The sequence below is a fragment of the Ascaphus truei genome, chromosome 5 (assembly GCF_040206685.1).
Source record: "Ascaphus truei isolate aAscTru1 chromosome 5, aAscTru1.hap1, whole genome shotgun sequence".
In the NCBI taxonomy this organism is placed as follows: Eukaryota; Metazoa; Chordata; class Amphibia; order Anura; family Ascaphidae; genus Ascaphus; species Ascaphus truei.
This window is the reverse complement of record NC_134487.1, coordinates 36,705,766-36,731,057: the sequence shown is the minus strand read 5'-3', so window position 1 is coordinate 36,731,057 and position 25,292 is coordinate 36,705,766. Positions and strand designations below refer to the sequence as shown.

Below are 25,292 nucleotides of genomic sequence, written 5' to 3'. Positions count from 1 at the left end.
CGGTGATACAGAGGAGACAGAGGAATCACAGGGTAAGGTGTCTATACCCCCGTCTTCCTTTGGTGATTCCAGCGACCAACCGCTCGTGGTGATGCGCCTGCCAGCGGACCACTCTAGTGAAATCATCGAACCAACTATTTCGGCGGATACAGAGCCTGCTGTGGGCCCGTGTGCCCTAGAGGAGGTGTATCCAGATGTTACGGACCCTGCTGTGGGCCCGTGGGCCCTACAACGGCCAGTCCGGCCTACTACGATGGTACCATCGGTCCTAGGCTTGGGACCCGTACCTAACGAAGACAAGGGTGAGTCGACTGCCCCAGGGGTGTTGGGGGTGAGCCTCCTGGTGATCGCGGAGCACGATAGCTCCTTAAGTCTGGTCACCAGGGCGAATGGCTCCCCTCTGCATCGCGTCCTGGCGGAGGTGTCCTCCTTAGAAGGTAGATGTCCAGTGGTGCGAGTGGACCCGTACCTACCTGATCGTGTTCCAGATGAAGAGGAACCCATCGCAAGCCAGCGGAGTGGTGAGGAACCTCCTTACTCCCCACATGCTCCTGATCTGCGTGTGAGCCCGTGCGCTCCGACATCAGTGGTCCCAGGACTGGGATCCAACGCTCCCGAGTTTCAAGCAAGTAAGTGGACTGCCCCAGAAGTGCCGAGGGCAGGTCCCGAGACAGCCGAGGTTGGAACTGACAGCGTCCCCGAGGACCTGTTGGCCACCGTGAATCACCGCAGTGGTAAGGTATCTGCCCTTTACCCCCTGCCAGGTGAAACGAAGACTTTGAGGAAAGAGACATTGTCCATTGCTCGCTTCCCAGTGGAAGCCTCGCCAGTATGTAGGGACAAAGACTGTGTGGAGAGAGATTCAGAGAAAGCTGTCTCCTTTAAGCCCAAAAAGGAGCGCTCCATTCACCACGTAGTGGACCGCGGGAAAGGTCCTGGCCTCCTGGCCTACCGCATCCATGCCGCGGATGGCCGGGTAAAGGCCTGGTTAAGAGACGTTGTACTATTCCTTCCACCAGGGGGAGAAAGTAGTACTGTACCGATGACTGTAACCCCAGAGTGTGCTCTACAGGAGATTTTTCTGGGGGAGGCTCACGGATGCAAAAGTGAGGTACCCCCACCTGATCAGTTAGGGGCACCCCACAAATGGTCTCAGCTGGCCTCGGGTATTATGTGTGAATTTCATTGTACCCAGTCATATAATTGCCATGTGATGAGTTGTATTTTCTATGCTCTGCATTTTGATTATATAACTATTATGTCGATTGATGTCGTACTCCAAGCGGGGACGTTGGATTTTCCACCAGGGGTAGAGTGTATCCAGGTCTCCCCAGCCTGTCAGCACCCCCCTCACCTTGCTGACGATCGCGGGTGCAGCCGAGTCAAATAGCGGCCCCGCGCGGCGATTGCAGGGGTGAGGGCGGTCAGGCCCCGGCTTGGGGGTTGCCAAGGCCGCACGCGCGTCACAGGGCTCCCGGCGCTCCCGGAGCCGGGCAGTGAGGGCGCCGCCATGTTGCGCCAGTTCGCGCATGCGCATTAAGCCCCCGGCGGCCCGACAGAGTCGCGCATGCGCAGAAGGTACCCTAGAGCCAGGGAATAGTTGTGTGAGGGCAGGGACCGTACAGGAGAGGTTGCGGCGACCATTAGGGATTCGCGCAGGCGCAGGGAAGGCGCGCACGTGGCCCCAATGTAATTGCAGCCTCCACGGGACTACAACTCCAATGAGGCTTAGGGCCAAGCACACCAGGTGCCTTAGTGTGGCCAATGAGGGCCAAGGATCTCTAGAGGGAGAAAGGAGATACATTGTTTGGGCTTGCAGCTACGCAGTCAGTTGGAGCAGCGGAGCAGAAGGGGAAGGAAGGGTACAGGGAGCGAGTGAAGCTCCTGCATCGCGTAAGGTCCCCCCTCTCCCAGGTAGGCCCCAACTCCCCACCAGGTTTATTTATTATTATTTATTTATTTATAAAATATTTTACCAGGAAGTAATACATTGAGAGTTACCTCTCGTTTTCAAGTATGTCCTGGGCACAGAGTAAAACAAATAATACATGGTTACAAGTACAGTTACATAAATGAGCAGGGTATACATTATATACAAGACATTGCATGCACAGTTAGAGATAATTTATATTATGGGCGTATGAAACAGTTACAGACCAGATTAAAGTGTGAGACAGCCTTAGATTTGAAAGAACTTAAGCTGGTGGTGGATATGAGAGTCTCTAGTAGGTTGTTCCAGTTTTGGGGTGCACGGAAGGAGAAGGAGGAACGTCCGGATACTTTGTTGAGCCTTGGGACCATGAATAGTCTTTTGGAATCTGATCTCAGGTGATAGGTGCTGTATTTGGTAGGGGTGAGGAGCTTGTTCAGGTAGCTGGGTAGCTTGCCCAGAAAGTATTTGAGGGTGAGACAGGAGAGGTGAACTTTGCGCCTAGACTCTAGTGATGACCAATCTAGTTCTTTGAGCATTTCGCAGTGATGTGTGTTATAGTTGCATTGGAGAACAAAACGACAAATTGAATTGTAGAGGGTGTCAAGTTTGCTAAGGTGGGTTTGAGGAGCCGAGCCATATACTATGTCTCCATAGTCAATAATTGGCATTAGCACCTGCTGTGCAATACGCTTTCTGACCAGGAGACTTAGGGAGGATTTGTTCCTGTAAAGTAACCCTAGTTTGGCATAGGTCTTGGTTGTCAGGGTATCAATGTGCATCCCGAATGTTAAGTGGGATTTTAACCATAAGCCCAGGTATTTAAAACTAGTGACAGGTGTTAGGGTGGTGTTAGCGTTGGTTCTAATCAGGAGCTCAGTCACTGGAATCTTTACAAATTTAGTCTTGGTCCCAAATACCATTGTTACAGTCTTGTCAGTGTTTAAAAATAGGTTAGTGGGTAATTTATAGGGACGGCCCCAGTTAGGGACCCTGCCCTTAGTGAGTGCTGTCTTGTTAGAGTCACGGCTGTCAGTGCTGTGAGGTCTGACAGGCAGGCCCAGTGTTGTGCAGCACGTTTGCTGCACGTACCAAGTAGGTGGCAGTGCGTTACTGCAAGTATTAGGTGCTAGATAGTTAGAGTTAGGACCGGGAAGAGCTAGGGGGGCGAGATAGGCCAGTTAACCCCTTAGGTCCCAGGTAGGTCCTCACTCCCCAGTTTGTGGTGCTACAGGGACAGGCCCTAGGTTAGGGACCGTGTCATGTAGTGCCAGTGTTAGATAGGGATCAACGGATGCTGCAGTTCCAGTGAAGAGGTCTGGGTGTAAGTCGATACCCAGAGATCAGAGACTATCTCCAGGGTGGGATCGCCCCTGGTGGACCCCAAGCAAGGATTCACCGGACCGGATCAGACGGGATCCAGAACGACTGATCCTTTGTGAAGTTGTTGCTGCTCCGAGCATCGGAGTGCTCGGCAGGTACTATACATATACAAGTGCACCAACGGGCCCTTAGTATAATAGTGACTGCGCAGTCACTCATTGCCTCTCTGCAAGAGTGCGGGACATTGGGTGGGGTTTCTATGGACACTGGGTGGGATCACCTGGTGTTGGGAAAGCATCCTGTGCGACGCAGTAGTGTCTCCTCTAGAGAGGGACACATGTTATTGGGTGTGATGTCATGAGTATAAATGTTATGTAAGAGTTATCATTTATTCATTCAGTAAACCTGTTATCCATAATACTGGTGTATGTGGTTTCTGGGTGGGTTCCTATGTTAGGGTCATTCTACATTCCCATAGAATCCTACATAGGTGGAAGCGCTGAAACCAAGAAACGTTCCAGAGGATTCACCCCAGGCTCTCACTAGCGGAGGCTCAGCCTCCTGTGAGCCTGACAGGTATACGCACCACACCTGGTAACACCGTATGTTCTCCGCACCCCACACTATATCTGCGATTGGGGGGGGGGGAATACCCGTTACAACTACAATACATGGTTACATTAAATGAACAGAGGTTATACATTCAACTTAAACATTTCATGGACAGTTAAAGATAATATATGATTATGGGCATATAAAGCAGTTACAGACAAGATTAAATGTGAGACAGCTGAAGTCTTGAAATTAATTATACTGGAGGCAGTTTTGAACGTCTCTGGTAGGTTGTTGCAGCCATGAGGTGCACGGTAAAAAGAGGAGAGATCTGATTCTATGTTGAACCTTGGGCCTCTGAAGAGTCAGGTGAGAAGTGCTGCATGTGGTAGAGGTGAGGAGTTTGTTCATATAGGGGGGTAGCTTGCCCAGAAAGTATTTGACGGCAGGACAGGACAGATGTACTACTATGTGTCTAGACAACTGATTTTCAACCGGGGTTCTGTGGAACCCTGATGTTCTGCGAGCACCCCTCAGGGGTTCTGTGGTTGTCAGGGGGGGAGAGCTGGGACAACTCTCCCAGCTGTCCAAGGTCCGGCAGCGCAGTAGCATCCCCACATAGCAGTGACCCGGCATCAGCAGCAGCCGGCCCAGTCACTGCCCTTTCCTCTCCCTGCTTCCAGCTGACAGGAGGGAGGAAGCATCAGTGCGAGAGCCAGCTCTCTTAAAGACACAGTGTGTGTGTCTTTGAGGGGGGATCAAGGGGGGAAGATTTGATCACGGTTGACACCTGATGTTTAAGGGTCAAGTCACAGTCAAGGACAACACCAAGATTCCTCACACAAAGTTTAGCAGCTGGGAACCCCCAAGCTTACGGCCAGTGTGTTGACCTAGCTGCAGTCTTGTTGTATTCTGACGGTGAGCATCCAGCACGAGCACTTCTGTCTGATCAGGATTCAACCTCAACCAACTGGTACTCTAGGAGCTCAGATCAACATCCCTCGAAGACTTATAATGGGTCCTTAGTGCCTGGTGCTGGACAAGTAGAGTTAAGTATCATCTGCATAGCAGTGATAACCCAGGCCATGCCGCCTGATTATGTCACCTAGTGGCAGCATGTACACTGTGAAAAACATAGGATAGAACCCTGTGGCACTCCACATGACGGCATGGGTGCAGAGGAGTACACTCCTGAAGAAACTCTCTGTTACCTGCCACTGAGAAAGGATCTAAACCGGCTGAGAACTGTGCCACCCAGTTTTCAGAAACCCTTCAGGTGCTCCATTAAGATCCCCATGGTCCACAGTATCAAATGCTGCAGAGAGGTCAAGGAGTACGAAGATCAAACAGTCACCTGTCTCTCATCATCAGATCATTTAGCACATGAACCAGAGCTGTTTCAGTACAATGCAGTATTCTGAATCCTGACTGGAAATGGTCAGACATTTCATGACTTGATACTATAGATGACTTTCCAGTTGGGTTGCCACCACTTTTTCAATAATCTTCCCTAGGAAAGGAAGGTTTGATACAGGCATGTATTTAGCCATACAATCTAATGAAGAATTATTTTAGAAGAGGTCTGATGACTGCTTTCTTCAGTGATTCGGGAAAGATTAGGAAAATTATTAGGGAAAGACAGGACTATTTTGGCAAACACTGGGCTGATTACATAAAAACAGCCTAAGAGGAGTGTTGGGATAGGTCCAAATCACAGGTAATGAGACACAAGCCCTTGATAGTTTGCACAAGGTCTTCTACATCCAGATGGTTAAAGCTAGCCAATAAAGCCAGAGAGCCTGCATTTTCATGCCTGGAACTCCAGGACTTACTAGATAGCACAGTAAGGACCCCAGCCCGTATGGAGGTTACTTTATCAGAGAAGATAGCTAAATCATCCCAATGGAACGGACCGTGTGAGTGAGCAGGAGGGTGAGCGAGTTTGTTTTTTGTATGTTTGCCCACCACAGCAGCCCCGGTGAGTTTTAGAACAAAAATGCCAAGGGATTGAAGGACATAATCGAGGGATGGTTTGATGGAAACTGCAGCACAAAGAGGGCGGAGTGACAGAACTTGACTAGAGTTGTAGGAGTTCATCAGTTCAGCAGCAGCAGCAGCAGTAGGATCTCTAAGGCTGCGGACATAGTGCACACAATGGCGCGCGGCACAAACAAATTCGTGTAAGTGCACCAGTCCGGCCATACTGCGCGCGGCAGGATTTGAAGACAAAATTCTTTGATTTTTTTGCGACACGGCCATGTCACATGAGTCATTTGAGCCAATGAGGGCAAACAAGCCTGGTGACGTCACGGCCACGCCTCTCCGCGTGTCAGAGTCCACAGATCGCTGAGGCGACGGGCACGCGTGCCTACTAGCGCTCTGTCACGCGTGCCTACTAGCGCTCTCACGCGTGCACTATGGCCGCAGTCTTAGGTTGTCTTGCTGTGATAAACAAATGATATATAAAAGTTTTTTTTGCTGTGTCCAGTTTATTCAGAATGTCATAGTTATCCAAGGCAGAGGTTGCATTATATTTATGAGACTACTCCACATCAGAGCAGGCTTGAGTGAGGTGTGAAAGTTCTCTCAAGTTGAGGTGTGAAAAACCTTTAAAGTGGAGATTCCTCAAGCTTCCATGTGTACAGATAGCATGGTTTGTAGAACAATAGCACTTTTCTTGTGACTTGTAGAATTTTGCTGGAATGCAGTGTAGAATGGTGATAGAGCTGGTTCTGATCTGTAGCTTTGTAATTTGTAGCTTTAGCAATTTAGCCTTAGTTCCAAATACCATCGTTAAAGTTTTGTCAGTGTTAAAAAAATATATTATTTTTTTTAATCCAGTATTCAAGTCTTGAAAAATCAGATTGAAGTATATGGCCAAGGTCAGAGAGGGAAGGGTTGTGTGCATATTAGATTGTGTCTTCTGCATACATGAACATTGAAGCTGCCCATTATTGGAACAGGGTGTTAATTAAGGCTGCTGTAAACTAATTTCTGCAGACTGAATATGGGAATATGATTAATCAGAACTGCTAATAGAGAACCTAACATGAGTTGCCTAGGCTGACTCCAAAACAAAACCTTTTTTTTAATGACAAAATACAATGTAGATTCTTTTTACCTGCTAGCAAAATACAATGTTGAATAAACTTTTTAGTGCATACAGTATCATTTTTATATGGGGTCAAGTCTTACAAGGCAATTTCAAATTTGAAATCAATTGTTCTAATGAGGAAGATTACTATGACCTCCAAATATTTTTTTTTTCTTCTAATATTAAAAAATTAAGTTTTAACTTTAAAGACGGATTCTACAAGAAAATGAAATTGCCAGGCTGAATGTTTCTGCTTTTGGTCATATTGCAATAGGGCCTATTGTAATATGCAACAACTGCAGTCCTCAAGGGCCACACAGGCCAGTTTTTAAGGCTATCCCTGCTTCAGCACAAGTGGCTCAATTATTTTGATTGAGCCACCTGTGCTGAAACAGGGCTATCCTTAAAACCTGGCCTGTGTGTGGCCCTTGAGGTCTGGAGTCGTGCACCCCTGCAATAGGCTATGGAGAAATATCCATAGATTCCAACCCAGGCCCAGAAAGTAGTCGGGTTGCCACAGGTTATCTGGCTCTAGCGTAAGTTGCCACAAGTTTTGGGGAGCAGTCAGTGAAAAGCTTAGCCTCATAAAAAATAAAATACAGTGACTTACCAATACTTATTCTCTACCATTTTATAAGCAAAGCTTTATCATTTAAAATACAGGACAGTAATCCACCTTAGTGACTAAATGTACTAGTCAATGTTATACCTAAACACCTTTGAATGAAGCTGAATGAAAAATCAAGTTGCTCAGGTAAGATTTGGTGTGCTTTTATTCTCTTCTGGTGGTGACCCCATGTATTATTATCTGCTAGGATACCTGTTCTGCAGAAGTACTTATAGTTCTGCTTTACAAAAAGCACCATTACAGAATCTGAGCAGAACGACAAGTACATGTATAAAAGTTACAATAAATATTTACCCCATGCACAACACAAGCAACCTAGCAAAGAATGTGTGCTGTAAGCAAACTTCTAACAATTGTACTTTCATTCTACGTTAACATTTTTAAATACAAGCAATCTTTTTTCTAGCAGGGAACTGCTACCTGTTATGAAATATCAAATATAGAACACAGTCAAGAAAATGTATTGACGGGTAAAAAAAAAAAAAAAAGAAGACAGCGATTTAAATACAATGTTTTACAACAAAACAGCCCCTTCCTCACGAGTGGGTTGTCAGGATAGACCCAAAACATTGTTTCATTTCTGTGTAGCCACCATTGAATAAATTGATTTATATTCTAGGACAGGGGTGCACAAACTTTAAGTCGTGCCCCCCTTTTCATCCCCCTCCCCAAAAAACAAAAAAACTATTGGCATATGTAAGAAAATAAATAAAATAACTGCCCGCTAAACAAAAATAAATACTGTAACTTGTTACATTTTTTCTAACATGCTTATCTATCAATCTATGTTGGCAAAGAAACATAGGGCCTCATGCAGAGAGCATCGTTATTTCAAAACTCGACATTTTTTGTTCAATTTCGCGCAGAAAACGGCAGAAAATGGCCGCCAATTTTTTTTCCCTATGTCTAAAACTCGCCTCGCGGCTGGCGAGAACCTCCATCTCGCCATTTTTAAAACTCTCCGAATGCAGAGAGGTGCGAACGGCATGTAGCGGCTGTTCGCGCCAAAAAATGGCGCGATTCTCGCATTTTTGCCGCGCCAGGAAAAGATGGCAAGATGGCGCTCGCCGCCTATAGTAAAGGGGAAAAAAAAGGCGCGAATTTGTTTTTACACGTTTCTGAAGCGCACATCTCGCCAATTTAAACTCGCCACACGCATCCATGTTAAACATAGCAGAATTCGCACTTTTCTGCATATGGAGAATAAAACTCTCCAAAAAAGCTACTTTTTATGAAATTCGCCAATTTTAAAATTCTATGCTCTCTGCATGAGGCCCATAGTAGCTTACTCCACAGTAAAAAATATTTTGTTTTAAAATTGGTGTTCCCTTAGAAAATGTCACACACCTCCCTAGTTTCCGCCCCTGTTCTAGGACAACCTAGTCTTGATACTGTAAATGTACCGACTCAATTTCGAACAGATGAAACTTGAGAACTTGTCCATGTAAAATATTGTTTGTACTCTAAAAACATATGTACTGATAAATTCCACTCTATTACTTGTTTTTTTTTTTTTTACACGTTATTGTATGAACCATAAATATACACTCACTACTGTACAAAGGCCAGCTTCCCTGTAAGAGGAGTGTGAAATAAACATGAACAAATTCAAATTTAGGTCAAACTGACCTGTAAAAACACACAACCCCTGCAAGCTCAGAAACCAACCCCACCACCTCATCATATACGTGTCAGAAAGAAGTGCTACTGAGATTTTGACCTTATGTACAGTATAGAACAAGATAAAAAAGCCCTTGTGTTACACCGAATATGACCAATTATATACTGTAGTTAAATACATATCTGGTTTTTTTTTCATAAGCGAAGGTCATTTAGTAAATTCTTTGGTCAAAGCATTTTAAGCTTGCAAACCACGTCATGTTATCCCCTTTTGCAAATCCTAACACATGTGTACCTGCAAAAAGCTCTCCTAACCTCTCTAATCAAGAGACCTGTCAAACTGAAACTGTATAATAGAAAGAGTGACTATGAAAACGTCTATTGACCTTGATGTCCTACACTCACAAAAATAGCACCACCAGAAAAGGATTTTTGGAGTTTGATAATGATACCAATTGTTAAAAGTTCATAACCAAGTTATGCTCTTCAAATGATATTGTGTAAAGTCTGGTTTCTTTCCTTTAACATTTAACAGCTTTCCCAGTGCAACGACAGAATAGATGATTTGGAGAACCGTATACAGGATCCGGAAGAAGAAACCCGGATCCGCCTCCTGGAAGGAAAAGATCCTTCTGTACAAGAACTTGTCAAAAATACTGAGGAGGTAAAAGCTATTTAATACTGAATTGTGAGGTGGAAATGACCAAAACTCTTTCGACATTCACACAAAATGTCAGATACACAAAGCTACATTCTTTATAAAAGGATCATTTGTTTTGCAGAATGTAGTGATTTTTGGCAGTGTATTAGGTTTTAGTTACAAGCTCACAAAAGGCAACAGATATTTATATAAGCAAACAATATATTTTTTTCAAGCCCACAATACAATACAATATAATATAATATTATATATATATATATATATATATATATATATATATATATATATTATATATATATATATATCCCTTCTATGGTACCCCACCCGACATGAGATTGGGGGGTACACTACTTCTGGTCAATCTGAGTGGTCTGGGTGCTGTGATCTGCTGGTAAACAGCAGGGCTGAGTGCTCCGCAGTGTTGTGGGGAGAACCCAGGACAGGGACAGGAGATGTGGTGTGGGACAGGTTACCTTGTTCTCTAAGGGTGCACAGCGCCTCCAGCCAGCAGGGATCCCCTGGGGTCTTCAGAGGAGAAACCCCCCCACTGACCCACTGACACTCCATTCTCCATACACAGGAACAGGGACACACACAGCAGCTTCTTTTCTGTGGATCTTTATTCAGCATAGATGTGCAGACAGCATACAGCAGACAGCATAGTGTAATCTCTGCTCAAGGCCGTTTAAATCCCCCCTCCTTACCCAGATGAGGCAAGAGGGGGAGATCTCTTCTTAGCTTCTTATCTCTCTCAGCTCTCTCTCTAGACTCTCTGATCACTAACTGAATTTGGGAATATGTCTCAATTTGAATATCCTCAGGGAGTGTCTCTAGCTTTGAATCATTACAACTCAAAGCTGGATACCGATTGGCTCACACACATCAGGGGGTGTTCCAACTCATATCCACCCTTTGGATTAACATGCTCAAAGGTTGCTTAGGCCCGCCCCTGAATATTGCTACATACTCAGAGCTGAAATGCAAAACAGGCCATCTGAAGGAATCAACCTTCCCACTGCCTGTTCTAACAGGACTGACAGAGGAAAGGCCCAGAAGAATACATAGCTGCCGAAGGCCAGGCTATATACTCCCTCTGGTAAAACTCCAACCGTCCCGGCTTGGACTACAGTAGGTAGAACCCTTACCATACTGTGCAACACCTGTGAATTTACATAAGTTGAAATGCATTACCTCCTATACATTCCAGCATAACATAACGGCATACACTGCATTACACAGATACATTGCAATACAGGACTGAATAGACATAACATCACATTGTCCATAGGGAGCCACGGGGCTTCCAGGTGAAGAGGGCCTGGGGGTCAAGGGTCGCACCTTGGGACTGGGATGGGAAATGCGGGGCAGAAGGGGCAGATGACTCAGGGACTGGGGCCTCCGGTGACAAGGGGCCAGCACCAAAGTCTCTAGGGGGCATGTTCAGGGAGGAGCAATGGCACAGTCCTGGTTCAAGTTCATTTTGCCCCTCCCTCTGCTCCCATGGCAGCGGGCTTCAGCCAGTGCCTGGGCCTGAAGGGCCTCCCGGGACTTCTTCCGCTCCCTGCATGTCAGGAGGAAAGGATCAACCGGATGGCTAGTACTCACAGGAGCGGCCTGGATCTCTCTGGAGCTCACCCAGCCTGCCGGCTCGGCAGCCATCTTAGCTCCCAGTGGTGGAGTAGCAACGGTAGACGATGCAGTCATCGGGGGTGGTGCCGGCCAGCACTTCTCCTGCTGACGCCGCAGCTACAGCTCCGCAGCTTTCTGGGCTTGATCCCCAGCAGTAGACAGAACAAGCAGCTCATCGCCATCAGTAGCAGCAGGGCGGATCCCAGCAGCATCGGGTACAGTGGAGGTAATGGTAGAGACCACAGTGATGTCATCAGCCTCTGTAGTTGCTGACAGGCTTCTCAGCAAACAGACCCATTCTCTCATAGTGCAGCAAGCAAGGCAGCCTCGCAGACACAACCACCAGTGTTTGAAGTGGAAGTGCATCTGGCTCCTCACTTCTTGCAGCTCCGTGGAACACACTTAGCTCCTCCCCCTGGTAGATAGGATAGTCCAATCAGGAGCAAGCAAAGGGGGAGGGGTTTGAACAGTTCCCACATTTTATTGCAAGCTGAAGAGCAGCACAAGCTTGCAAAATGCAGAAATTCTTGCAGAACAGCACATGGCTTCCCTGGTAAGGCGGGAAGCACCATTTTGAGCACAAAGAGAGTCCATGCGGCCCCCAGTGAGCTGGAGCCGCCATTTTGAGAGCACAAAAATACATGGCATCCCAGTAGGAGAAGGAAACACCAGATGGAGATAATACATAGTCCAGCACAGTGTGGTCTCCGTTTGCATTCAGGAGCCACAAATACATTTCTGTCCCTGTAGTCTGTGAGTGTCACGCACCCTGGGGTAGCATCAGGGAACGCCTCGCACAGGTACAGCAGTAACTCTTACTGCAGGGTGCACAGGGACCTACAGACATTTCCCATGTAGTCCCTGCCCCCTTACCTCTCTCTTCGTTGTGGGTGCAGAATGGTCATCATTCTTCCCTGGTATAGCCTCAGGTCAGCCGCCCCAACTGCAGTGCCATTAATAGGCCGTCAGCTCCCTGGTGAAGCATCAGGGACCTGTCTCCCTTTTCTTCTTGATGGGGTGCACAGAGGGCATAGGAGTAATCCCAGCGCTCCCTGTCCCCATCACTCTCTCTTGGTTGTGGGTGCAGAATAGTCATCACTCTTCCCTGGTATCGCCTCAGGGCAGTCGCCCCAACTGCAGTGCCATTAATAGGCAGCCAGCTCCCTGGTGAAGCCTCAGGAACCGGCCCCTATTTTCTTCTTGGTAATGTAGATGGGTGCACAGAGGTCCCTATGCAATCTTAGAACAACCTCTGTCCCCTTGAAGGCATGTAAAGACGTACGCTCCCTGGTGCGTAGCCACCATGAAGGTCTTCTTCATTAGGGTTACCCCCTCCCTGGGGGAGCTTCAAGGAGGGGTTCCCTCATGGCAGAGTCTATGGCTGCTGTTCTGTGCTGCATACAAAGTCTTTGAAACTGCTGCATGGTCCTCTGTCGTTGAAAACCTGTCCTGTTGGAAAAACCTGTCCTGTTGGAAAAACCTGTCCTGTCCTGGGGAGCAGTCCTCATCTCAGCAGCACCTCCAATTGTAAACCTTCTATGGTACCCCACCCGACATGAGATTGGTGGGTACACTCCTTCTGGTCACTCTGAGTGGTCTGGATGCTGTGACCTGCTGGTAAACAGGAGGGCTGAGTGCTCTGCGGTGTTGTGGGGAGAGCCCAGGACAGGGACAGGAGGTGTGGGACAGGTTACCTTGTTCTCTCAGGGTGCACAGTGCCTCCAGCCAGCAGGGATCCCCTGGGGTCTCCAGAGTAGAGACCCCCCCCACTGACAATCCATTCTCCATACACAGGAACAGGGACACACACAGCAGCTTCTTTTCTGTGGATCTTTATTCAGCATAGATGTGCAGACAGCATACAGCAGACAGCATAGTGTAATCTCTGCCTCTCTGCTCAAGGCAGCTTAAATCCCCCCCCTCCTTAGGCTAAGGCCCCGCTCCCTCAGACAACGCGCCCGCACTGCAGACAGGCGGGGCGCTGACAGACATAGACCGCGATATGCGGTCTGTAGGGAGTGGGAGCTGGAGCGGGAGGTGGGCGGGAGGGGGCGTGGCTTGAGCGGACGGACCCGCTACTCCCCCCCCTCCCTCCACGGGCTCGGGCTGCAGGAGGGTGCTGCTGCGGGCTGCTGTAAGGTAAGCAGCTCCCCCCCCCTTCTGCCACAAAAAAAAAAACACACACTACCTTGAGTAGGAAGATGCCTGATGACAGCTCCCGCTCCCGCCGCTGATTGGCTCATCAGCGCACCACGTGACACGTCACCGCTCGGGATCACAATTTTCTTGAATCCCCTGCCGGGTGATGCGTCACAGTGCGTAGTGAGCCGTCAGCGAGGGGGGACAGGGACCGGCTAGGGAGGATTCCCCTGCTGGTGGGGAACAATCGCGCGGCCGTCCGCGCCGCCGAGCGCAGTGGGTCCCAGCCCTTACCCAGGTGAGGCAAGAGGGGGAGACCTCTTCTTAACTTCTTATCTCTCTCAGCTCTCTCTAGACTAAGGCCTCGTTCAGGGTGCTGGCTTCGGAGGGCGTGCTTACGTGCGAGCTGCCGTGGGACACAATGTATTCAAATTGAATATTGGTTGTCAGGGTAGCAGCTGCCCTGTCTCCAAAGTAGGGAGTTGACGCTGGCTACAGTTTCAACAAACAAGCCAGGTTGTTTTTTGAAGCTGCAGCAGCGTCACTGGGACCTCGGCAGCCAAAGAAATCATTCTTGAGAATGATTTCAAGACTGCAACTTGGATCCCTAAGCTCAGGTCTGTAGCCCCGCCCCCTCCCCGCCTCCTCAACTCTGAAAAAGTCTGCTGGGGAGGATGAACACACCGCCCAGCAGACTGCAGCCCGCCCTCGCGAACGCCCACCCTCGCGAACGTCTGTCCTCGCGAACGCCCGCCCTCCAACTCCTGCCTCTGGCATCCTGAACGAGGCCCAAGTCGTTTTTTGAAGTTGCTGCAGCGTCACTGGGACCTCGGCAGCCAATTAAATCATTCTTGAGAATGATTTCAAGACTGCAACTTCGATCCCTAACCTCAGGTCTGTAGCCCCGCCCCCTCCTCAACTCCTGAAAAAGTCTGCTGGGGAGGATGAACACACATCGCCCAGCAGACTGCCGCCCGCCCTCGCGAACGCCCGCCCTCCAACTCCTGCCTCTGGCACCCTGAACGAGGCCTAACTCACACTAACTGAATTTGGGAATATGTCTCAATTTGAATATCCTCAGGGAGTGTCTCTAGCTTTGAATCATTACAACTCAAAGCTGGATACCGATTGGCTCACACACATCAGGGGGTGTTCCAACCCATATCCACCCTTTGGATTAACATGCTCAAATGTTGCTTAGGCCCGCCCCTGAATATTGCTACATACTCAGAGCTGAAATGCACAAACAGGCCAACTGAAGGAATCAACCTTTCCACTGCCTGTTCAGGACTGACAGAGGAAAGGCCCAGAAGAATACATAGCTGCCAGAGACCAGGCTATATATATATATATATATATATATATATATATATATATATATATATATATATATAAATATATATATAAATATATATATATATATATATATATATATAGTTCAAAATACTAGTAGCCATATTAGACCTGGTGAAATGGAGATTTGTTGTATACGGGAATACCTTTTACTGGACAAATAATACAGTTCTTCTTACAGGAATTATAGTATAGAGCTTTTGATACCGCATTTGTTCCTACTTCAAGTCTACAGTACGCATGAAGAAGAAACCTATGAGATTTGACAGCCTTTTACTCTCGAGTTCTTCATATATGACATTTTAATGTTGGTTCACTAAAAGGAATCCCAACATCTTTGGAAATCTCTATTGCCGGGATAGATTTGCCGGTTCATTGCCAACAGGGCTGCAGTTCAAACTTGACCGACATCAGAAAACTTTATCTTTTGTACCCTACACTGAGATCAGACAGCATTGTGTCCAGAAATAAGGGTTTCTACAAATATGGGATTATAGGAGTGTTTTATAATACACCAGACCAGACATGTGCAGAATAATTGGTCCAATTGTTCATCCTGGTATACTTTTGTACTACAACAATACAATGATCCCATAGATATTTTTATACATAGAGAGGTAAAGATATATTACGCCATCAATCTGATGGCAAAATACATGGTGATAAGCATGCTTGTTTATTGGCACTATATACAGTCCTAATGCAGAGAGAAGCAAAATGTTACAGTAACAAGTGTAATTTAAAAGGGTGTAAATATTTTGTGGTTCAGGCGATTTTTACCTTTTGAATGGAAACCGTAAACTCCCAACAGCAAAAAAAATAAACTTCCGCTTTGTGTAAAGCAACACATTTGAGATGGAAAGTTGACATTTGTAGATCTCATGGCATGTGTGTATTATGTCTCAACACAGCTAGAATTGCGCTTGGCAGAGAAGGAGGAGCACTTGCTGGAGAAGGACTTTCTTTATGAACAAGTTTCACGTCTTTCAGAGAGACTTCGCATTAAAGCGGAGAATGGAAAGCAGGATACTCTAACGCTTGCTAAAAAGGTTTGTTGTAGTTTACCGTTTGTCTTTCAGATACAGCCTATGTTTCTTAATTTACATGGGTAATGCTTGCTGGACATTTTATTTTTCAAAGGGAACACATTAAACCCTCCTACTGTCTCTGTACGTTCTTCCTACCTACCAATTAGATTGTAAGCTCTTCGAAGCATGGACTCCTTTTCCTAAATGTTACTTTTATGTCTGAAGCACTTCTTCTCATTGTGTTATTTGTCTTATTTGTTAAATACATGAATGTCGTGTATTACTGCTGGGAAGCGCTATATATATAAATAGAGATACATACATACATGGAAAACAAAAATTAAGAATATTAACTCTGCAATAATTACAAAAACAAAGCCATACGTAGAAATATATAAAATCTTCTACTTGATTATAGTAAATCAGTGAATACTGGTGTGGCAATAGCAGGAATATCATAAATCCGGTATACATTATTAGCAGTGCCTAGAATTGATTATTAACTGGCATCCAATACCCCCACCCTTCCAAACAATCACTTTATATCTGCTGTCCCCTAAGGCCCCCCTGCACGCGCCAGTGTCCCTGCACTGCATCCAGGTGGCGCATACACGGCACTTCACAGCGATCTGTGGTCTGAAGGGAGCCATTTTTAGGCGTGGGGGGGGGGGGGGGGCATGGCCAAAACAGGCCAGGTGGGCGTGGCTATGAGGAATGAAGATCAGCTACTACATAGGAAGCTGCAAGCACCGGGGGTGGTGGGGGCATTGGCAACCATGGCTGGTGTAACCAGCAGACATGGTATGCTCATAAACAAAGCTGCTGGAATTACACTTTTGTTTAAGAGCCTCATGTAACAGAAAAGTCTCAGATTACCATCAAATGGGAAGGAGTACACAGTCCTCTCCTCATCGCTTCACTCAAATCAATAGATGTCACATGTGTACCGAGCAAGTCATTCCAGCCTGCTTCATAAAATACAAACATTACAATACATGTTACAGACTTTGCATTGTAACATCAGAAATCTGCAGAGATTAGCAACTTGTGTGTCTGTCTGTGTGTCCAGCCCCCTGCTGGCGATCTCCCCTCCTCATTGGCTCAATGCCACACCACGTGACGCATCGCCGCTCGGGATCACAATCCTGTTGCATCCCCTGCTGGCTGACGCGTCACAGTGCGTAGTGAGCCTGGCAGCGAGGAGGGATTGGGGCCGGCTCAGGAGTACGCCAGGAGCTGGTGAGTGGCGAGCGCCGTCGGATGCAGCGGGACCCAAGCCTAAGGGCTGTTCTATACTGGTCGCAGCCGTGCACGAGTATGTGCATGCGTGCAAGTGCCGCATGCTTTTTGTGTGTATACTGTGTATGCTGTGAGCTGTGAAGGTACTGTGTTTATGTGTGTTTATGTGTGTTTATGTGTGTGTGTGTGTATGTGTGTAATTTATTATTTATTAAAAAAAAACATTGGTAAAAATAAAATATTTATTACATTTATACAGACACACAAATACACACACACACACACACACACACACATATATATATATATATATATACATACATACAGCGCCGGTAGCGGCACGAAAAGATGATTTTCCTTCTCTTCCCCGCTGTCTGTCGGCTCCCCGATGTGCGCGCGCGCGGCCCATGTATAGAAGGGCTGGCTGACCTCAGCCATCTATAACTGCCGTGCGCGCGCACGACGTAGCACGTCCCAGCAGTATAGAACCAGCCTAATCCTCTTAAACTGTAGCACAGGACAGCAATTTACATGCAATGCAAATGTAGCAAGACTTACTGTTCTATATGCAAAAACAACAGCCATTGTATATCTCATTAGCATAAGATTAACACCACGTTAAATTAGCACTGCCTTGCACTTGCTTGAAATATCATGGGTCGCGTTAAGTGTTTCTTACCTAAAGCTGACATCACTTCCATTCAGATCCGAGTCTCTATAGCGCGATCTACCTTTAGGTATGACCTAACTAACGCCACGTTAAATCCCTGTGTTAACTATAGGTATTGTCAGGAGGAACACCTCTTTTGCATATAATTAGCACTAACGGCCGTTTTAGTTAAGGCAATGCCCTTTTGACGAAAACAGCACTTAACACTGCGTTAGTGAGCTTTGAAGATACCCTTTAGTGGTTATGCATGTTAAGTCAATAACAAACCACTGTGGATCTGGGCCAAGGGTTGCTGTTTATACTACAGAAAGGATAACCATGTTTCACTCCCAATACCCTTCTTGTGGCAGATGAACGAACTGCAAAAGAAGATAAAAGACACAACTCGTAAAATGATGTCAGTTATTGCCGAGCTATCTATGCAGCAAGCAAATACAATAAAGCTCCAGCATGAAGTAAGAGAGAAGGAGGTGTATGTGGACACTTGTTACACCAGGATGGTGCAAGGGCTGCCACCCAATGACGAAACAGAGGACGAGTGGAAAAGGATCGTGCGCGAGGAGAAAAGACGCCACTTTGAGTCAGAAGAAAAAGCTAGAGTAAGTTTGTTAAACACGGTGTTTGGAAAACGCTAGGGAAAGCTTTTAAACCATTTGCTGCCAGCGTAGCCTACAATATATTGCAAAGCATTGAATGGTTACCCACCCTGGCAGTGAATGTGGTCAACTGTTTCAGCGCAAGTGCTGAATATGAAAAAGCTATTTCTGTGATATTTTATCATTAAGTTTATATATAATGAATAAAATAATGAAAGTAAAAGGTTAGCATATACACAGGTATATATTTATACAATGTATATTCTTATATCACAGTAGAAATGGGAATCCAGATGTCAAATCCCTCTTCCTCTGCAAAAAAAGTAATTACAATCTAAGAGTAAAAACCAGTGCATTATTGATCTTTCATCATATACACACACCCACCAACAAGGAGTTTAAAACGAAGACATTTTCAACAATTAACCACCCCGTGCAAATCAATGTAGAATTGTAAGAATGAATGCTTTATTGATGACGGAAATTTGAATAACCAGCAAAGAAATCGTTTCAAGTCATTTTATTTTTAAAAAAAAACAAAACAACTTTGAGGTTTGTTTTTTTTTTACATCAATTGTTACTTTAAGTATCATATCAAATTTTTAAAGATGACAGTGTTTGCAGAAGAAGATACACTATGATATATGTAACAGACCATAAAAGTTTATCTTCTTGATAATATTATGTACAATGTCGTAACATGACACTTCTATAAATGCAGCCTGAATGTGTACACGATATATACATACATTTTTAAATGAAAAGTCAAAGTGTTCAGGATTTATCCATGATGTATGACGTCGGTCCAAAAACAAAAATAATATTTTGCTGTATTTCAGACATGTCCATATTAAAAAACTAAATGTTGCTGTTTGAATTTTTTATATATGTATATGTAGACACTTCTATAACCAACGACAAAACAATAGCTGAATTAATATTCATCCCTTTCAGATTGCAGAAGAGGAGGAGCACTGCCTGCTGCCGAATGGTGTATACACCACAGCTGAGCAACGCCCCAATGCATACATTCCTGATGATGAAAATGTTCTTCCGCTGCCCCGGCCATATGGACGTCTAGCACCTTTCAAGCCAACGGAACCTGGTTCAAACATGAGGCACATTAAGAAGCCAACAATAATGTCCATTGAAATCTAAACAGATGTAATTCAGGCAAAAAACCCACTGCTTTCATTTTGCATTTAGGGATATTCAAATGAGTAATCAGAAAGCTAAATGGCGATTATCATTTTGGCTGAGCAATAAAAAGCAGTAGAGTGTTCTTCACCAATGGGAGGGTTACGTTGGGTGATCAAATCTTCAAAAAACAAATTATATATATATATATATGCAAATACAACTGTATGCTCATCTGCATGTCTTAGGCAGGTCTGCAACCCCGCCTTTCCCCATTATCACCCAGCACACAGCACTTCCACTGCAGCAAGGGATTCTGGGAAATGACATGCAAATGAGCACACAGTGTCACTTTTTGCCTCAAAAACCATTTTTAACATGGTTCCCTATAGGCTTAAGCTTGCTGCATGATATATATATATATATATATACACACACACAGTGGTCGACAAATCACCCAAAAATCTACTCGCCAAACAAAATAATCTACTCGCCACCTAGTACCACACGTGTGCTGTTTGGGCCAATAGGAGCTCGCCACGATGTTAAATCCACTCGCCCAGGGAGTGCAAATGTATAGGTTTGTCAAACACTGTATATATATATATATATATATATATATATAATACAAATTTTATATATATATATATATATATATATATATATATATATATATATATATATATATATATATATATATATATAAAATTTGTTACCATTATTCCATGCAAAGAATTCAACATGGTGATGAATTCAAATCTTTTTTGAACACTGTCTCAGTGCTAAAATTATTTCAGTAAAATATTTAAAAGTAGGGAATGTTTTATTTATTGCTTTTTGAAAGGCTTTGGAATATTGAATGTTACTAATTTCCAACAATTTTGCAGTTATATACTCAAACTTAACATTTTAAACATAAGGCTGTTTTGAACATCAATTAATTCTAAAATTGTGTGCACACTCTTGGATTACCTGAAGCTCTAAACATATGTATACATACACACATATATCACACTCTTGGTCGATTTAACATGTTCCTATGCTTTGTATAAATTTTGTTTCATTTAACAGAAGAATCTCACATACGGTTTAATGTCCTTCAGAGTTTTGGGTAGGTTACAATATACCTCGGTTGGGTAACTCATGTCCTCAATGGCCACTAACAGGTTAGGTTTTAAGGATATCCCTGTTGAGCACAGATTGAGCCACCTGTGCTGAAGCAAAGATCCTGGAAACTTGACCTTTCGGTGGCCCTTGTGAACTGGAGTTCCAATCCCTGATATACCTGCAGAGCAATGCTCTACCTTCCCTTAGCAGTGTTCACATTAGATTCCTGATTTTAGGCCTCTAATTCTCTAGCTTCCAACTCTGCATTTAACAACTAGCTCTCTTAAGAAAACCCTGTCAACCATAGGATGTACTTGGTACTCACGCAGGCAAATAGAGCCTCCTAATATAGTCTTAATCGTGGGGAGGACGTATTGTGTAGGTTGCATCGCTCCCTGGGCTACTAGTAAGAGGCTATTACTGGAAGATGGTGACGGGAGGCTGAAGCAATGTGTCACGCAGAATGAATAATTTGGGAGGCCAATAGAGTGAGTTATAAACACTTATAAAGAGATCTACTAACTAAACAACGGGCATAAGGCACTGCTGCTTTCAAATATTAGATGTGTGGGAAGGCACATGCAGAATGAATAAATATATTTAATGTTAGTGTGAAGTATGTGTAGTGGAATACTTTTGATATTATATACTACACCTCTGTGCTGTACTTTTGAAATCAGGTTACAATAGAATACCAAGTACTAAACTATACAGATTATAATTGGGCCATGTCTGCATGTTTTTAAATCAGCAATCCCAACAACTTTACCGATCTTTAAACATTTTTTTATTAACAGGTTTTGAACCAGAATGTCCCTCTGGAGCTGAACTGGGTGATATTTAGCTAGAAGGATCCCACAGTCCCAAACATACTGACTGGTGTGGTTTCCAGCGTTCTCCCTACACATTTCAACAGTTGTCCAATAGGAAGCTGCAACAGATGACACTGCGGCTTCCTATTGCCCATGGGATCTAAAATATTTGGTAGCCATTTTGATTTCCCCCGGAAGTCTCAAAACCAGTAAATGTCTCCGGATCGGGACTCACTGCAGCTAAAAAAAAAATAGCTTGGTTTAACTCTGCAGGACCACCTGGTTTGAATCCAGTAAAAAAAAAAATAAGTAGGTAGAATTGCTGCTTTAAAATACTTTAAAAAGGCATATAAAACACAATGTCTAAATCACAATGATAATGATCACATACAAAACTTGTCATTTAATTAAATAATTAGAGCCTCTAAAACAAATAATGGAGATGAATCATATAGAACCGTTTGTCACAAACAACCCCAAAATTGATTTTTTTCCCCTGTCATCTAGCTGCAAAACTATTGTGGGCAGCAGCAGCAGCAGCAGCAGCAGCAGCAGCGAAACAGCAGACTTGTCAAAGACAAAAAATGTTAGCATAGGATATTAAAACATTTTTAATGCAGTGTTTTTTGTACTAGTTTTAGTCGATGTTTTCTTGGCTCAGAGTCATTGCGATAAACGACCACTAAGATCAACTTGACCATAACAAACGATTGGTGTAAATCAAGGGATTCGTTCCTTTTTAAAGTTGGATTTGAGACGTGTGTGGCCTTGATTTAACTGTGGGTTTTATCGTACATTCTATGTAAAATATTTAGGTTCTCAACAAAGCAGCAATTACAATACCCCCTAGTCTCTCGGAAACTACTTCTGGCAAAAGCTGAAAAGTTTTGTGTGGTCTGTTTACAAATAGTTTTGGATCTCTGACTGAATACTCACATTGCAAGCAAATTCCCAAATCAATGGCTTTTACATTGCATCCATTCATGGTTATGTTCCTTTATATATGCAGAATGGCCACGGCATGGAGAAGTAAGCCTTTTCCTTTTTTTTTTTTTTTTTTTATAACTTTGGTTTTATTGGGTGAGATACATCTTACATGGTAACACCATCCATTGTCTACAAATATATCACCATATTTAAATCCTTCATTTTTTTATATAAACCTTCCAAAAATTTGACAAACTAGACTCACAAGACGAACAGGGGGGGGGGGGGGGGAGACACGCTCATTAACTAATGGAGCAGGACGAGGGAGGGAGGGGGGAGGAAGGGGAGGGGGGGGGGTGAAGGGTGGGAATGCTTGATGGATGGTCCAAAGATTCTCTACCAGACGGGCTTCGTGTTTGTGCTTCACATTGATTTAGGCCGTTGCATTAATCCTTTTGCTCGCACTGTGACCCTTCCGGTCGCCTCCATCTCCATGTGTCTCTCGTGGCCTGGATCCCTCTTCTACTTTGGGCTTACGGTCTCTAAGTTGTCAAGGGTCCCTTTCATTACCGGAGAATGCATTTGCCGGTAATCATTGCAAAATTGTGGTGATATCTATTCCCGGGATGTCTGTCTGTGCCAACCAAGGCGCCTTTTCCTTTTTTTTATTTATTTTCCACATTTTTATAACAGTGAAAATACAACACAATATAATACACTACAAAACCGTACAATACAATATAAAAATATTATACATATACAGTATAGATTATTAAATGATAAATACAATCAAGGAACAGAAAAAAAATTATTCGATTAAAATGAAATCTGAAAACAAGTAATCTCCATATTTAATAAACCTATTTATCCCCATTATTTCCATTTTGGCACGTGATTCCTCTCTCATCTTTTCACACTGTTCTATTACCAGTGAACTCTGACCACGGCCGCCAGAGAAGCTCAAATTTTAACCTTGTATCAGTGGTTATATATGAGAGTTGCTCTATCCTCATAACCTCCCATACTCTCGACTCCCATTGTGCCATAGTGGGTGCTTCCAGTTTTTTCCAATTGGCAGCGATAGTACATCTTGCTGCATTCAGCATATGTATTAATAGAGATTTCCTAGGTAAGCCTTTTCTAAAGCAATACTATATTTGTTATTTCCTTTTTGTTTTTTAAATAAACTCCAAGAGGGTGTATTGCCGATGAGACATGTCAATTTAATTTCTGTAACAGCATCCAATATTAAAATAGTTCTAAGTTCATTTTCATGTTAAAACAAACAGCTTTTAAATATATGATGAGCCAACCGAACCAGCCTGTGTAATTATGTACACTTCAGACCCTACAAGATGAAAGGATATTGAACTTGCTGTAATAGCAGTTCTAGAAGTTGCCTTAAACCATGTCTGCTATATTAGAATTCCTGAATTCACATATTGCACAATAGCAGTTTTACAGAACAGTGGCAGTAAATTGTATAAACACTCCCTTTTTATCGATCACGATTGTATACAGGGGGGAATTCCAGTAAAAAGCGATTGTTTGCTAACTTTTTTGTAAACCCAGAAGAGCAGCAGTTCGTTTCAAGGCAAATTCCTCCAGAAATGCTGCATCTATGCTATCTTCTTCAAATGGATTTAGTGCTAAAAAGAGAGCAAAAAGATAGATGTTAAAACATTTTTTTTCCTGTAGCTCTTTCATAGTGATTTAGGAAACCGTGTATGCCCTGCCCAATCGTATACTCATTATTAGATAAATCCCTGAGGAACGTAGATTCACAATGAAATGACAGGAGTTTTTGGCTACATCTTAAAACATTAACTCATTACCGGAAAAAGAACCTGTTGTGGCCCAAGACGTTGTTTGTACTTGGCATGGACTGCCAGTAAGAGGCAAGAATACGCATTAACCTAGTGATCTTGGCCTTCTTTTGAGCCTTCTCCAGTAAGTTTCTTCAGGTGTGCTACCATTTATTTTTTTGCATGTATATGAAGGTTTTGTGGCCACACCACCAGTGGTACGTATATATACACATAAATATATATATTTTTTAAATCAAAACATACTTGAAGGATAAGACATTTCAAACAGATGCAACATGAAGAGTGTACTCATTCCATACTTTAGCCATCACCGATCCAGTGGCTTTAGAGCAAAAGCCAAATGCATCTCTAAGGACCTGTTTTTGAAGCTTAGCAGGTCTGCGTTTCAGGAGTTTGAGAGAGGAGTGAAGGTACATCCATCATTGTGTACATGGCCATTGTTGCTACATAGTTTTCCCTAAACTTTAGGTGATTTGTTTGCTATTGAATGGCACATGATCTCACCCATACCCTTATCAGGTTTAGAAGTGAGTTACTGGCAATGAATTCTAATGGTTGTGAAGAGTGTAAGCTTTCAGGAACACCAGGGTCGCTTCTTCAGGTAGATTACAAATAAAAACTTTTTTTTAATTGAATAATAAACCCATACATTTCATATAATTAGATAGTCTGATACAGTTTTGCTAGATTGTACAGATTAATAGATAAAATAAGTGGTTCTCAAATAAATCCTCAGGAACTCCCTGGCACATAAAATGTTGTGGATAGCCAATACATTTACTGATGTGTTAATGCAGATGAATGGGTTAACAAAAAAACCAAAGGGCTGAGTAGTGTCCTTGAGAATAAGTTTGGGATCTCCTGATTTAGATAGATACAACAGATAGGGTCCTAACGCCACAGAAATAAGGTTAAGATCAGTGTAATTATGTTTGAGAGTTTACAGTAACCTCAAAAGGTTACAGAAAGAGGCCTGTGATAAAAGGTATCACAGCCTACAGCAAATCCACTCAATTCT

General features: G+C 44.0%; 2 protein-coding genes across 2 annotated transcripts in view; one reads left to right on the top strand and one right to left on the bottom strand.

Moving 5' to 3' along the window:
- Positions 1 to 22,143, top strand: part of CCDC146 (coiled-coil domain containing 146) — a 182,314-nt gene extending 160,171 nt beyond the window's left edge. The window contains exons 16-20 of the mRNA XM_075599622.1: positions 9,683 to 9,811; positions 15,841 to 15,978; positions 18,217 to 18,465; positions 19,417 to 19,626; positions 22,026 to 22,143. Coding sequence (XP_075455737.1) covers positions 9,683 to 9,811; positions 15,841 to 15,978; positions 18,217 to 18,465; positions 19,417 to 19,620 — 720 coding nt within the window. The 3' untranslated portion in view covers positions 19,621 to 19,626; positions 22,026 to 22,143. The remainder of the gene's footprint in view (positions 1 to 9,682; positions 9,812 to 15,840; positions 15,979 to 18,216; positions 18,466 to 19,416; positions 19,627 to 22,025) is intronic.
- Positions 22,144 to 23,647: 1,504 nt separating this feature from the next.
- The window catches only part of GSAP (gamma-secretase activating protein), a 95,835-nt gene continuing 94,190 nt past the window's right edge, over positions 23,648 to 25,292 (bottom strand). The window contains exon 30 of the mRNA XM_075599623.1: positions 23,648 to 24,094. Coding sequence (XP_075455738.1) covers positions 23,997 to 24,094 — 98 coding nt within the window. The 3' untranslated portion in view covers positions 23,648 to 23,996. The remainder of the gene's footprint in view (positions 24,095 to 25,292) is intronic.